At 31.0% G+C, this 15397-nt stretch overlaps 1 protein-coding gene across 3 annotated transcripts; it reads right to left on the bottom strand.

Annotated features, from left to right (window-relative positions):
- Nucleotides 1–5367: 5367 nt before the first annotated feature.
- On the bottom strand, nt 5368–10631 carry LOC118056716 (uncharacterized). 3 transcript variants are annotated; one of them, XM_035069027.2, is made up of 4 exons: nt 10404–10631; nt 8822–9525; nt 6682–6722; nt 5368–6589 (listed from the first exon to the last, which is right to left on the bottom strand). In XM_035069027.2, the coding sequence occupies exons 2-4, from the start codon at nt 9045–9047 to the stop codon at nt 5597–5599; spliced, it is 1260 nt and encodes a 419-aa protein (XP_034924918.1). In that variant the 5' UTR covers nt 9048–9525; nt 10404–10631; the 3' UTR covers nt 5368–5596. The 3 variants fall into 3 exon arrangements, with proteins under 3 accessions (XP_034924918.1, XP_034924917.1, XP_034924916.1); XM_035069026.2 differs by having other exon boundaries at nt 8795–9556; nt 10404–10630; XM_035069025.2 differs by having other exon boundaries at nt 8795–9525; nt 10404–10630.
- Nucleotides 10632–15397: the final 4766 nt, after the last annotated feature.

The raw sequence follows: 15397 nt of genomic DNA, 5'->3' as shown, positions 1-15397 counted from the left end.
TGGCGTCAATAAGTCAACATGTTGATTGTCATATTGATAAATATGCTGACATGGAAGTATGTAAACATATGAATTTGTCATGTCAACATATTTGATGTTGGTAAGCAACATGTTGTCTTGTTGAACTCAATGTTCGTAAAACTACAAACATTGACCCTTGCATTGACACTATACCGATCCTAGCTCAACATGTTGTGGTATATAAAGATTTTTGTAAAAAGATTATATGTTTTGGTTCCATTAGACAACCTTTGAAGGCATTGCAAGTAATATTGAAAAATAGGCATCGGATATGTTAAAATGGTAGTTAGTGGATGAACATATGAACTTGTCATGTCAACACATCTATTTATGTGGCTAATGATATGTTGTCTTGTTAAGCATTACATTGGTATGAAATAGACTTGCTGATGTGACTTTACAACATCTCTGAGGGCATGCTTTATGTGGTTGATTGGTGAAAAATCAATTATCTTCATTATCCAATGTTCACCGATGAAGTGGAGGGCATTTGTCTAAGATGAATGTGAAGATTTGCTTACTGTTGTTGCTTGTTGATAAATAAATTTTGGTATATGTCTATTAAAAAATACAATATTTAAAGTTGTTGATGATGAGAAAAATAACGTTTTAAAAAATTATTAAATGGAAAGCACAAATTAAAATGAGGATTAAGGAGAGAGATAAAAAAATAAAAACTCTAATGACATCATTACTGTTATCAAATGAGATGAACACAATAATTAGAGAGTCGCATGCAGCAGGTAACTTGTTTTTGGATGAAGAGAGTGACCAGCTCTGATCAGTGATCACTATTGATGGTCTTTTTTAATATTGTTGGATTAATATTATTAGATTTGTCTTATTAATACCTTTTGAATGATACAAATAGTGTTATAATTAGAGTAGTAGTGTTATTATTAAAGTTTTGGTATGATTATAATCCTTGTTTCTTTTGGTAACTTAGTACAATCTACTTACTAAATTATTTTTAAAAAGTCATGTTTTGTTGTCAGCAACAACTTTAAATATTATAATTTTTAATCTGTATAAATTATATTATTTTACTATTTAAAAAAAGATTATGTTATATTCGTAATTGTTTTAAAATAATTTTTAAATAAGCCAAAAAACTCATTTTCTTCACATTGATTTGTGTAGAGTCCATAAAAGGTTTTTTTTTTTTTTTTTTTTAATCTTTTGAATTTTATTGATCCCGTTTTAAATCATTTATGTATAGGTCAGTTGATGAGTGACTTGTAAGTGTGTTTGAAATACAATTTTTTTTTTTTTTTTTTTTTATGATAAGCATGTTTGACACAGTGTTTTAAAAGTATTTTTTTTAATTTTTTTTTTTACTTTGATATGTTAATTTTAAAAATAATTTTTTAAAAATAAAATAAAAATTATTGTTATTTTTTTTAATAAAAAACATTTTGAAAAATAAACTATATTTTTAGATACATGAAATGTGTCACTGCAATTTAGCTAGTTGATTTGCCTGCTTTGTTTACATTCCCTCTAAAGACACTCTTTCCAAATGCTACAAGCATGATAATTTACATGAGAAACATACCAAAACATCAGTATCAAACAAAGGAAAACAAATGGATAGTGATATCAATTTTTTTAGTTGCTCCTTTTACCTAATTCATGTTCTTTACCTAATCATGTTACCGCATTTCTATTGATCCACCGCTTAATTGATATACAAGAAAATTACATGCTTTGGCTACAAGGATAGGAAATGGGTGTCAGGATAGAATTGTGGATGATGAATTCTAAGTATTCCTTCATTGTCATTAGTTTTAAGATTAGATTGATGGCTCATGCTATGTTGTAAGCTAGGTTAGCTTTTTCATAACATAAAAAAAGTGTTTAGATAATAATATTTTGAAATAATATAAGTTAATTTTATTAACATGTGATCCAGGATATGAGATCAACATCTACAAATCTTAAGGCTCAATAATTTAATGTCAAATTATAAAATTAAAAAAAATTCAATTTTAAAAGAAGTAACATTGAAGAAAAAAGCAACATGCCATGTAACATAAGATTGGGATTAAAAAAACATATATATTTAAAAAAATCATCGTAGTAAAACAGACTAAAGTTATATAAAAAAACACAGTTTAACCAAGGTTAACTTGACTAACCTCATTTGGGGATAACCTTACAAAAAAAAAAAAAAATTCACAAAGCTCAATGGTGAATAATTTAATGTCAAAGAATGAGGTTGGAAAAAAATTAACTTATAAAAAAATTCAAGAAAAAAAATATTCAAGTCAACTTAATTTAACTCGATTAACTCGCTACTTAAGATATAAGATTGAGATAAACTAATTAAAAAAAAAAAAGTAGAACAAATAATGAAACTCAAGGTCTAATAACTTAATGTCAAATGATGGTATTCAAAAACAATTAATAAAAGACCTAAAAAAAGACATAACTGAAATCAAGATAATATTCAAAATCAGCATCCCAAGTCATAAGATCAGAATTACCTTATAAAAAGGTAAACATAGAAAAAATTACGAAGTAAAATTTTCAATTATAAAAGAAATTTAAAACAAAACAAATAGTAATCAAAATAATAATAACCAAATTTGGTATAAAAATCATATGAAAGAAAATAATTAGGGATTAAATTTAAAAACAAAATAAATTAACAAAAATAAAAATAAATTTAAAAGAATGAGGATAAAAATTTGATAAAAAGATTAAATGAAATTAAATGTTTAAGGATAAAATTGAAAAAAAATCAAGAAAATGATAAAAAAAAAAAAAAAAAAAAAAAAAACAGCAATCAAAAGGAACAAGAACCAAAATTGAAAAAAAATTACAAGCATAAATGATGAGGGATGAAATTAAAAAAAAAATCAAGGAAAGGATAAAACACCAAAAAAAAAAGCAATAAAAAAAATAAGGATCAAATTAGATATAAAAACTAAATGAAATGAAATGTCTAAAGATGAAATTGAAAGCAAAAAAAAAAAAAAAAATTTCATAAAATAGTAAAAACAAAATAAATAATAATCAAAAGCAAGAGGACAAAAATTGATAGAAATAGAAACTGGAGAACACAGTCAATTCTTAGAAGAGCTGACATGATATTTCAGGGCAGGAGAGACAAAATAGAAAGGACAAGAAAAAAGATCATTGGAGCCAAACTACACATCTGCCATGAACTTACGCCTCACCAATACAAATAGGATACCACGCTACTCCAAACATTATCGTAGGTGGGTGATTTTGGTCACTGGTTGGTCTCGCATGCTTTGTCTGAAGGGCGTGGGGGTCATCATGCACTAACATGTGCACGCGTCAACAACTTTTTCTAGTAATATTAAAATTTTTTAAATCATCAAACAACCTCTAAGGAAACCTAAAAATAACAAAAAAAAAAAAAAAAAACTTAAGGAAAAAGAAAAAAAAAAAGCCCTTGGAACCAAAATTATATATTTTATTTTATTTTAAAGGCAATTCCATTAATTCACTATTTTAAAAATAGAAAAAGATGAAAAAGCCCTCTTGTGCTATTTAATGGGTTTTTTTTTTACTTTTTACTTTTAAGGGTATCTATGTAATTTTACTATACAAATAATTTTAAAACATAAACCAAAGTTATACATTGTTTTGCTTTTAAAATCAACAAAGTCATTTCCCCATGCAAAAAAAGAACAAAAAATTATGTGGACCAATTTGTCTTCAATTAATTTTTTTAATGCTTAATAAATTTACTAAAAAAATATTTTACCCCAATTACAAGTTTTTTATTTTTATTTTTAAAGGAAGGCAAAAGCATAATTACATTGTTTTATTGACAATGTAATGTCTTGGGTCACAATGTTTTAGTGATGATTTTTACTCTCTGTTTTTTTTATATATCTTTACATAAAAAAAAAAAAAAAAAACTAATCAAGAAAAACATGTAGGTATAATTTTTTTAAAATTCTCAAAAGCATTGGGTTGACATATGCCAACACCAAACACGCCTAGCGAAGACGTGCTTGGTCTGATGCTAGTTATACCTAAGATATGATTGGGTCTAACACCACTAATTCTATAGTTTTTTACATAAAATAATAGAGGAATTATTTCTCAACAAATATGATTAATTAAACAAGTTTATACTCCATCAACACTATTAGATGTGTTAAAGTCTATCATAGCTCGTCTTTCCATCTTTTAGCTAGATAAAGTGAGTGGAATACAACTCAAAATGTCATAAATATAAAGTTACATTCCAGCCTTTTATCTTCACAAAAGAACAAAACTCATTGGCTATAAAAACACCATGAATCTTTCAAGACAGAAAAGTTCATAATCTTCATTCTCTATTACATATATTTTTAGAGCATCTCTCTTTAGAATATTATTGTATTTTCTCTCTTTAAAAAAATACTTAAATATTAGAGTCCTCATCTATATTAAAAAGGATTTTTTGCAAGTACTAGTCACACGCTACCTTAACCTATCAAATACCAAGTACAAGCTATCAATCAGCTTGGCTAAAAATAATGAATGATATTTTTTGAACCAATTAATTAACTAATTATCCAATAAGAGAATCCCATTTCTAGACTACTTAGATACTAGGTTACTTGAATTTTTTGGACATTGTCAGGGTTCTCATGGTCCCTGATTCAAGCTCTACAATAAGATGTAAAGCAAGCCTAGGGACCTCATTTGAGACACCATGATAGCTGTGACGTGAATTTGTCCCACATTTTACCCAAAACGCATTCTCTTCTCATCATGGTTTACAAAATATGTTCTTCCAAGGACGCCTATGAACCACGTGATTACATGAAGCCAGAAAGTAACCACTAGTCCAAATCATGGACAGCCCACTGAGTTTCCCTGTAGACTGGTAGCATTAGCCACTCAGAGTTGAAGACAGCTTGCTCCTATACTTTTGAAGGGGCATGCATTGAAATAGATAAGCACTCAACACAAAAGAAGAAACGAAGAAAAGGGAAAAAAAGAAGTAGATGTGCACCATCACCATATGTTCAAGCCCACCTGCTTGAAGGAAAAATTTGTCCATAGATGTAACTGGCAACCTTGGCACAAATATTGATCAATTTAAATGATTTTTACCTCTTGCATGCACATTCCCAAGGCAGCAACCAACGAGCTACCGTGTCCGATGCTCGCACTTCACTCCAGTTCAGCACCAACATAGCCATGCAAGCGGACTCCGTCCTCGGCTCATTTTGATTGTCGAAATCATTGCATGCTAATGCGATCCATGACACTTGAGACTTCCATCAGTAGGGGGGCCATGCTAATTAAAATGCTCTAGTCTCTAAAACAGTATGCAACATTGCTTAATAATAACTTGAAAAATGAAAATCAAGGTATAAAAGGACCTCCATGGATAGCCATAACTGATAAGAGATGGCCCAATATTTCAATTTGCCACGGCATATGTATAAATAACAAAAACATGCAGGGGTTCTTACCAATGTCATGAAAAATGAACCCAAGCACGTTGAGAAGGCATCATGAATAACTCATCAAACATCTAAATCTTCAAATCTAATTGCAAGTAAATTAAGTACACAAGCTACTCGATGGACCTTTTGTGTCAAGCTGGTTTTTGGCTAGAAGATGAACCAATCCCCTGGAGCACCTTGGTGTTGAGAAGTTCTTTACCAGACTTCCCCTTGAACATAAAGTGCCTTCTAAGACGACTTGTTATTGAAGAGCCATTGTCATTCTGTCGCAACACTGCCTGAGGCCAATTTCTCCTCAATCTGTCCTTGATATGATGAGAGGCTTCCGTATTACTGTGACTACCCTGGACCTCAGATATCACCACCCCCCTGCTTCTCCGTACGGATCTTAGGGCCATCTGCAAGGGCTCTGAAACTGGTGGGGACTCTTCAATTGATCCTATAGTTTTCAAGCACAAGGGGCAAGGAGGGTCATGAATCTGGGTCTTCGGAGTGACTTGTTCCAAACATTCAGCATGGAAAACATGGCTACAGGGTAATACCCCAGCAGTTGGCATGTCACCACCTCTCATGATTCGATGTGAACTCCAGGGGGACTTTTGCCACATAAGTTTTCCACAGACTCCACACTTTTGTTCCACTATGGGACCACAAGGTGACCTCAGACTCTCCATATCCATGTGCTCTGCTATGTCAAACCTTTCTCCATCAATTCCCAGATCATAACTGCTTGCACTGCTCCATCTAAAACCCTCTCTTCTAGAGCTTGCACTGGGGTCTGGTGAAATCTCCAACTTTTGAAGTTCAGTGAGGGTTTTATGGAACTTATACTCAACACTTGAACTGTTATCGGGCCAATGAGATGGTGATATCCGTTCCTCACGCGATGTTAACCTACCAATACTGCTGTTATCTGCATCCCCAAAGGTTTCACAATCTGACACAGGGTTGCGGAATACTAGCGGGTAGACAGTTTTTGACATATACAAGCGTCGGGTTGAAATGTTGCGATTGGAGAAAGCATATGGCCGCTTGCTAGTTGATTCCCAATGGCTGGAGTCTGAAAGTGAGGATGGAGACCCAAAATCAGGGGATGTCACACTTGCTCTAACAGCAAATCTTCTCTGAAACATGAAAAAAACAGAGAAGGAAATGTCACTTAATAGAACCTTTTCAGCCAGTGCTAAGAAACCCAAAGACTAGCAATAAAAGTCACCTCAGTGGAGCATGGAAGGCAAGTGGGCTGGGATCTTGATCCTGGCAATTGAAAATATGTTAAAACGACAACCACGTAAAGCAGTAAATAATAAACTCATCCAGATATCTAGCACAGAACCAGTAGGTTATGCAATACTGCTGGATTTTATTAAGAATTGGAGTGACATAGGACTGAAAAACAACTACCAAAAAGCTACAAGTAATACAAAACATGCGCTTGCAGACATGCATGCATAGATGATTTACATACCAAAGAAGCCTTAAATGAAACATTTATCTTGTGCAATCTTAAATCCACCAAGAAGAGATGAATTACTGATTTTACATACAAAAGAAGACTTTTCATATTCCTAATTTTACAGGCAAAATAAGTATTATATGACAATTCTCTTGTGTGATCTAAATCCACCATCAATGAAGTTAATATACAATTTCCCCTAATTATTTTCAATCGCCTGATACTACATACAAAAGAAGCCTTAGGAAAATTCTCTTGTGTGATCTAAATCCACCAGCAAAATATAATCTTGGATTTTGCTTCTTTAAGTTTTTGTTTTCATGAAAATACTACATAATATTCTAAATTTCCAGTCCATCATTTTTGGCTTATGCAAAGGCACATATTTAATATATATGAAGCACTAGAGATAGTTATCAACCAACTGTGATTGCCATATTGAGCATAAAGAATGGAGGGTGATAGGAAGGCCTTGTTTCATTCTATGTAAAGTATAATTAGTACATGAGCTAATTAACTTGTCTACAAATTTCGAGTTCCTCTTTTTTCACTTCTTTCTTTCAGTTGAGTAAAAGTGATAATTTACTTGACTGTAAATCATGATCAGAAGAGAAAAAAGTAAAATATACTCAAAAGAAAAGGAAGATGGGAACCATAAAGATTGCAAGAGAGTTCATATGAAGCTCAAAAGCATATTTAATATTCATTAACCAATGACTAGCTTGAAAAGGAACTGCAAGGAGGACGAAAACTGCAAAGCTGGTGGATTTATAGATATTAACAATTTCTCATTATGCTGATTGCAATATTTTGCTGGTTTCCACTCTAAGGTGCATTTTCTGTATAATCTTGCATTATTTTCAGCAACATGTCCAGGATGCTAACATCTTACTCAACATAGTTTCCAACCCAATATTCATTCTAGATCTCAGCAATCTCCTTGACATTCAGAGACATTGTTGATTTTTCTCCATCATTACAAGTATAACTGTCCAGACCGGCATGCTGCCAAGTCACCTCATACATGGTCAATTGACTATGAAAAAGTCATATGAAGTATAGTCAATCTTTGCTGAGAACCTGACTATGCCCTTTCTCAGCATTGCCTCTCCAAAATGGGAGTATCAAATGGGCATTTTTTATTAAGTTTTTTGTCCCATGAATAATAATAAAAAAAAGCCCACAGAGCAGTAATAGTTTTAGAAACTACTACAGTTCAAACTATCAAATTACAATGACACCATTATCCATAAACATTTTTAATATGCAGCTCATGTTGCCGGTCACTCATAAGGCTGTGGACATAAAATTAGAAATGCAAAATGGTGTAATAAGACAATGTATAGAGATGAATATTAGATTTAGAATATGAGTAATAAGACAAACAAGAGAATGGAAACCCTGCAGAAAAAGATAGGTAACCTAAAAACAGAATTGGACAGGACACAGCCTCTGATAAATTTTCCAGAAAACAAACAAAACATTCAGCACATTTTCAGCACGCGAGAACAAATGGCATTCAAATGAGAAATGACCTAATCAATGCAGATCTTTTATGTAATTAGGATATTCTGTTAGTTTATACCTGATTCACCAAATATAATAATTAAAATTACAATTACCTATTCTTAGCTGTCAGAAAATCTTTCAATTGTGATTTTAAGAATCCCTTAAATGATGGAAAAGGTGAGAAACAGCTTGACCACATACACAAATATATGAAAAGGAACAAGAGAAAAACCTCATATCACACAGTTCCATCAATATACAGAACCTCTAAACAGGACTTGCCCTTGTCATGACAGGTATATTAATAGACAAAAAATCAGATCACCATGAATCTAATATTAGAGAATGATTATATTAAGATTACCTCCAGCAATAGAGGCAGCACGCTCACCAAGATTAAATTTTCGCATAGGTGATGTCCATCGAGGCTCCTGAACAATATCAGGTGGGCTGTCAGAATAAGGGAGTGCACCATCAGACACAGAATGATGATGGTTGGTATACTGTTCACTTCCTACCCAGCTTCTGCTTCCCCTACTATTTGAGGACATTGAAGAACCATGAACTGCACGAGAGCCATGTGATAAACCATCTGACCGTAACCTGCAATCCCACATCCTCAATGGAGGAGGCGAGAAACTAGAGTTAATTTGCCAATGTGGTTCGCCATGATTATTGGAAGAGTCCCTACCAGTGGCAGGTGACTTCGCTCCCTGTGGCCTAGCGGCCACACAACAAAGCGCACCCGTGTTAGCTATTTCTATTGGCACAGTAAGGTTGTTTGTGATCCAGTTAAATATACTTATGGGCGAATGAAGGTCCACATGGCCAAAGTTAGATACTAAGTTGGATATAATGGCAAAACTATCTCTAAATGTTGCAAAAAAGGATCACAGTATACGATGAAGACAGAAATCATTGAAGGCAGCAGCCACCCAGTATACTGAACCCTTCATAGGAGGCATATCAAATTTCCATTCTAAATCGACTTATTATACAAGGGCGATTCTTCAAAACTTCAGCATGCTTAGCAAATTGCTGAACAAATATGATCCTTTCCAAAACCAAGCTCCACCTGAAGCCTGCCCTTCTCCACTGCATTTATCCAATTGCACCAGTTTAACATCTGAACCAATATAATAGGTTCAAGAACAAAATAATTATCACACATATTCTACAAAATAATCATCAAAAAATAATGAATCATAAAAAGCATATTACTTGAGCCAGAGAAAACCACTGGTAGCACACAGTCAATGACATCAACAAAGAACGACTTGGGTTTCTTTATTTCTGGAACTAACTTAAATGCAAACTTAATTTGAAAGTCCCATCGAAAAACTTCACCTCATATTGAATTTATTTTTTGTCAATTCAACTTTTCACGCCATGCAAACATTTTTTTAGTTTTTCCAGGTTTCATTCAAATACTCTTCAGAGGGGTAAATGACTACAAAACCTGATCTATAAATAATGCATTGTAAAGGCCACTAAACAAAATCATAGTAAAATACAAGACACCATGACAACCATTCCATGATAACTAAATCCAAAATACAAAATCATATTTTCAGCTTATAAGCAAAAATGATATTGCTTTACATCAACCACACTTAACAAATAGTGCCTAAATAATTACCTTCTATTTGCAGCAAAAGTAATAATAATAGAGAAGCTGACACCATAACAGCCTCGCACAAATCAAATCAAATCTTCCAAGCATTTAATTCTAACCAAAACTAAACTTGACCCCCCCCAAAAGATATTTGTACGCTTAAAAAGTAGCGCAAAATCAAGCATTAATTAAAACAACCCAATTAACATGAAAATAAGTAATGCACACCCAGAAAAAAATTAAGCCCACCAACCCTTTTCAAATTTCCAACAAAAATGAAAAAGAAAAAAAAATAAAAAAAACAAAACAAAAGAACACCATTTACATATAATAAAACAAGGGTCAAGAAACAAAGTACCTCAAAATGCCGAAAAGAAACAAAATTTGATGAAAGAAATGAAGAAACAAAAACGAAACCCTAAGGGTTTTGAGTCTTTGATAATAGGAGAGCAATGAGGTTGTTCGTATAAAATATTCACTTTGTGGTGAAATGAGACAAAAGGGAAAGCAAAAGGTTGGAGCTTTGAAATGGATAGGCATAACACTCTTTCTATGCTATCTTTTTTCTTCGTTGATTACTACTATATAAAATAAAATATAAATACTTTGTACATAAGATTATTTACTAATGATAATTATTAATTAATATTGGTGGGGTGGGTTTTTTTTTTTTTTTTGAGAAAATAGCGCCTGTAAATTCTTGTCTATTACAAGGTTGGATTTCGGACACGTGATGTCATGGAGTGTATATAATTTATACAGTTGGAAGACTAAAGGAGTTGAATCAGAAGAATCTCTGTACTGTCTCAGACACATAAATTCCTTTGGTATCATTTCGTATGAGTAAACTATTGAACTCCTATTATTAATTTGGCCAGACTCTCATTCCTTCTTCTTCTTTTCTCTCTCTCTCTCTCTCTCTCTCTCTTTTTTATTCAATACAAAAATTATTAAGCATAAAAAAGGGCTTTGCATTTGAATTTATGTCTTCATAACAAATTATTTCTTGTTGTCTCCTTGTAATTTTATTTTTTTATTAACGTAGATATCCAAACAACTTATACGCGTCTCGATTAATTTCACAAACCTTAAAGTTAATGATCATATAAGCCTCTAGTAGCCTTGAGAGGACTTAAACTCGTAACTATTAGAGAACAAACCTAAAATCTGATCAATTAAACTACCTCTTAGAATTTGTCTCCTTACAACTTGGATTTGTATGTGATTGTGTAGTATAAAAAAGGTAAAATCATTGCCAACTAAATTAATCTTAAAAAACTGCAAAGCTAATTATACGTGTATGCATATAATATCATATATAATCTATTTTCTTTCTAAAAATAAAGGTTAATTGTTTAATTTGTGTTTATATAATATAGTATTTCTCTAATCTATCATTATATATTTAATTAAGCAAATTTTATATTAAAATATACATTAAATTTATAGTCTATTATTCATCTTCAGGCTAATTTATAGAAATTAATTACCTGAATTGCACGTTATAATAAGTTTATACCTAAATATTAACAAAATATTAACTTGTGTAGGTAATTCAATGTTCACTCTCTCGCATTTTACAGTGAACTAGAGTAGTGTATTTTTTTCTCCTTTTGGTCCTCAAACTATTTTTTTATCCCAATTGAGTCCTTTTAAGCCAAATTGATGGCCAATTCCTTCCAATTTGTTAAGAAATGACACTATTAAAAAACCAAGGATTAAAGTGAAAAAATAGAGAAATTAGGTGGTAATTTCATACTTGGCAAGAAAAAAAAATTAAATTAGTCCTCTTTCTTTCCAATTAAAAAATCTTTGATCCCTTTAGTTTTAGAAAATTCAATTTCAGTACAAACTTTATTTTCATTATTTTCTAATTCCTAGTTTGAGAGACGAGAGAGAAAGTTATTGATTGACACCACCTCCGATCACCAAAATGGTTGTTCTTGGTGTAATGGGTTCAATTTGATGAGAAGAGTTTTAATGAAGTGTTATTTTGTAATATCTCCAACAATAAAATATTGAAGATAACAAATTAGTTGTATCCCATCTACGTTTTGACTTTAAGCATTTCATGTTCTCGGATATTTTTTTTTTTATCTAATCGTGATACCTATTTCATTAAATTTGAACTAGGGTATATCGAATTTCATGACACTACATTTCACCATAATCCTTTCACTATTTATTCATTTCATCTAGTTTTAATTTGTGTTTTTATGTTTTTTATTTTTCAGGTATTTTTCATAATTCAATTTTTAAAAACCCATACACAAACCTTTTATTTTATTTTCTCCCATCTATTATCTCCCCCTAAGGTAAATATTTTCTTAATTAGTTGTGATAAGTTTTTCCCTCATTAATTTCATATATATATATTTTTATCTTGGGGTTTACATATTTCACCTTCAAATTAGAGTTGACCTCAATAAGCTTTTGGATTTTGAGTTGATTTTTTATTCTTAGATCATGTTTGGAGTTATTTGATAAACGCATATACAGGCTTGTTTAAGTCTTTAGAGTGTTTTTAGGTATTTTAGAGTCAAATTGTTGTTGAAAAATAGATTTGTAGGTGTAAAATACCTTTGGCTTGACTTTTTGGTGACTAGAGGTAGTTGAGATCTGGGCAAAACAAGCAACGTGCCATCCACCTCTTTAAAAAAGAAAAACAAAAGGCTCAGGTGCGTGGGCTTGGGATGGAGGGCCCATGCACCTGGCCTTTTTTGTTAAGACCACCCAAGCTTTTTTATTTTTGTACTTTAGATTTTTTTTTCAATTTCATTAGTCAAAGTTTTTTTTAAAAAAAAATAATTGAGTTTTTTTTTTAATTTTATCTCGAAAATATTTGGTTATTTTTAGTCAGTCTTCCTAATTTTTATTTTGTATTTGCTTTATATAGTTCATTACAGTCTCAAATAAATATCTTGTTATTTTATTGGTGTTTGATTATATGTACATCTATTATTTTTAGTTTTTTTTTTTTTGATCATCCAAGTTTTTTTTAACTTATCGAATTAACTGAGTCATATTAGGTTAAACCTCCACACATTTTTTTTTTATACTAGAAAACATGTTAGTAGCGCCATGCTAACTCTAGCTAACAAACTAGGAAGATTCCAAACCATGTGTTTTTCATGTGTAAATCATGTGAGTTATTTTAGTGGACTAGCCTAAAAATCATACCAAAAATATAGATTAGAAACTTAATATATGTTTAAGGATAAAATTGGTTCAATTAAAAATATAAGAATAAATTAGAAACTTAATATGATATATTAGTCAGAACCTTAAGGATTCTTAAAAAAAAAATACAAAGGTTGAGAAAAAATGTTAAGTTCGCAATCGTGTTTAATATTGAAATTGAAATAAAGAGGGAAAATTAATTAAGAAGACTATATATATAATTGGAAGATATCTTAAATATTTGATTGAAAAGTAAAATGAGATAACCTAGGCCATGTTTGTTTCCCGGAAAGTAGTTTCCGGGAAACCATTTTCCAAATTTTCTTGTGTTTGTTTGTCATTAGAAAAGTTGGTCAATGGAAAACACTTTTCAGTCAATTTCAGTTAAAGAAAAATTTGACTTGGTTTTCAGGAAAGTGTTTTCCCTTTAGCTGTGTTTGTTTTCCGGAAAGTGGTTTCCGGAAAATCACTTTCCAAACTTTCTTGTGTTTGTTTGCCAGTAGGAAAGTTGATCAATGGAAAACACTTTCCAGTAAAAGAAAAATTTAGCTTGGTTTTCAAGAAAGTGTTTTCCTGAAAAATTTGGGGGGAAAACACTTTCCGGAAGTTGTGAAAAATTTAGAAATGTCATTATTTGCTGATTATATCAAATTTGATCCTCAAACTTTTGATTGTTATATATATTTTGTTTTTGAATATTTATTTTTCAATTTCATCTCTTAAAATTTTATTTTTATATTAACTTTGGTCATTATTTTTTATAATTGTTATTTGCTTTTTCCTTATCATATTTTTATTGAAAATTTTTTATCTATCAAATTTGGTCCTCATTCTTTTGATTGTTACTTATTTTATTTGAAATAATTTATGAAATATTGATTATTGTTATTTTAATTTCTTCATCTTTCATTTTTTTAAAATTTTTTTAGATTTGATCTCTATTATTTTTGATTATTATTTATTTTATTTGAGATAATTTATGAAATTATATTTTTTTTCAATTTCATTCTCATTCAACTTTTTAATTTGTAAGATTTGTTCCTCATTATTTTAATAAACTTGAGAAAAATAAAATATTAATAACTTTATTTTTCAGCTCATTTTCCATGGCATAACCAAACACTGGAAAGTGTTTTCCAACTTATTTTCCATTATATTACCAAATGTCATAACCCAATTTTTGATCATTTTTATTTATTTTTATTTTTATTATGATTATTATTTTATTTATTGAAAAGGATAAAAAATTAAGGAAAAAATAATAATGATGATGAAAAAAGAAGTAAAATGAAATAAATGAAGAATGAATTAAAATTTGGGTTAAGGGCAATATGATTGGAAGTTTTTGGAGTTTAATTAAACTTTAGAATTAATCTAATTAAGCTTGGAATTAATTTATTTAATCTAATTAAGGGTTTAACTGGAGAATTGATAAATTTTTAGACTTAATTAAGCTTGAAATTAAGTTAATTCATCCAATCAAGGATTTAATTGGAGAATTAATAAGTTTTGAGACTTAATTAAGCTTGGAATTAATTTAATTAATCCAGTTAAGGGTTTAATTTGAAGAATTGATAAGTTTGGAGACTTAATTAAGCTTGTAATTAATTTTATGAATTCAATCAGGGGTTTAATTAGAGAATGGATAAGTTTTAGACTTAATTGGACTTTGGATTTAATTAAATTAACTTATTCAGGGGCTTAATTGAAGAACTATTAAGGTTTGGGGTTCAAATTTCGAAATTAAAACCCAAGGACTACATTGGAAAAGCGCCGAAATAAAGGGGTCCAAATTTAAATTTTATCCAGGGGCTTGATTGCACGATTTCAGAATTCCAAGGACCAAAATGCAAATGGCCATTGAACACAGCACTGTTCATCTTCTTCAACGTTTCAGCTGCCGGCCGCCACCATTACTCCTGCAATAACAGTCGATTAATTACCTGGTAACGGTGGAATTCTGTGGCTATAAAACCAGAGAAAACAACGAAGAAAAGGGGGGAGAAACACAGAACCGGGAGGGAAGAAAAAAAGAACCCAGAAAAGAGGCGAAAACAAAATACCCAGGGGGATTGAACAAAGTAATAAACCCAGAAAAACAGAAGGAAAACCCAGCACCAAGGGGGGGCAAAACAGGGGAACCAAGGCAGAAATCAACCCAAAAAAAAAAAA

Source organism: Populus alba, chromosome 19 (assembly GCF_005239225.2).
Source record: "Populus alba chromosome 19, ASM523922v2, whole genome shotgun sequence".
NCBI lineage: Eukaryota > Viridiplantae > Streptophyta > Magnoliopsida > Malpighiales > Salicaceae > Populus > Populus alba.
This window is presented reverse-complemented; position numbering and strand designations above follow the sequence as displayed.

What these genes read in the sequence shown, in the direction of transcription:
- LOC118056716 (XM_035069026.2), bottom strand. Translation starts at nt 9,047, where the DNA reads ATGTGGGATTGCAGGTTACGGTCAGATGGTTTATCACATGGCTCTCGT. An exon ending in TGCTGCCTCTATTGCTGGAG is followed by an intron (nt 6,723 to 8,794) that starts GTAATCTTAATA and finishes TTCAATTGCCAG; the next exon opens with GATCAAGATCCCAGCCCACT. An exon ending in GCCTTCCATGCTCCACTGAG is followed by an intron (nt 6,590 to 6,681) that starts GTGACTTTTATT and finishes TTCATGTTTCAG; the next exon opens with AGAAGATTTGCTGTTAGAGC.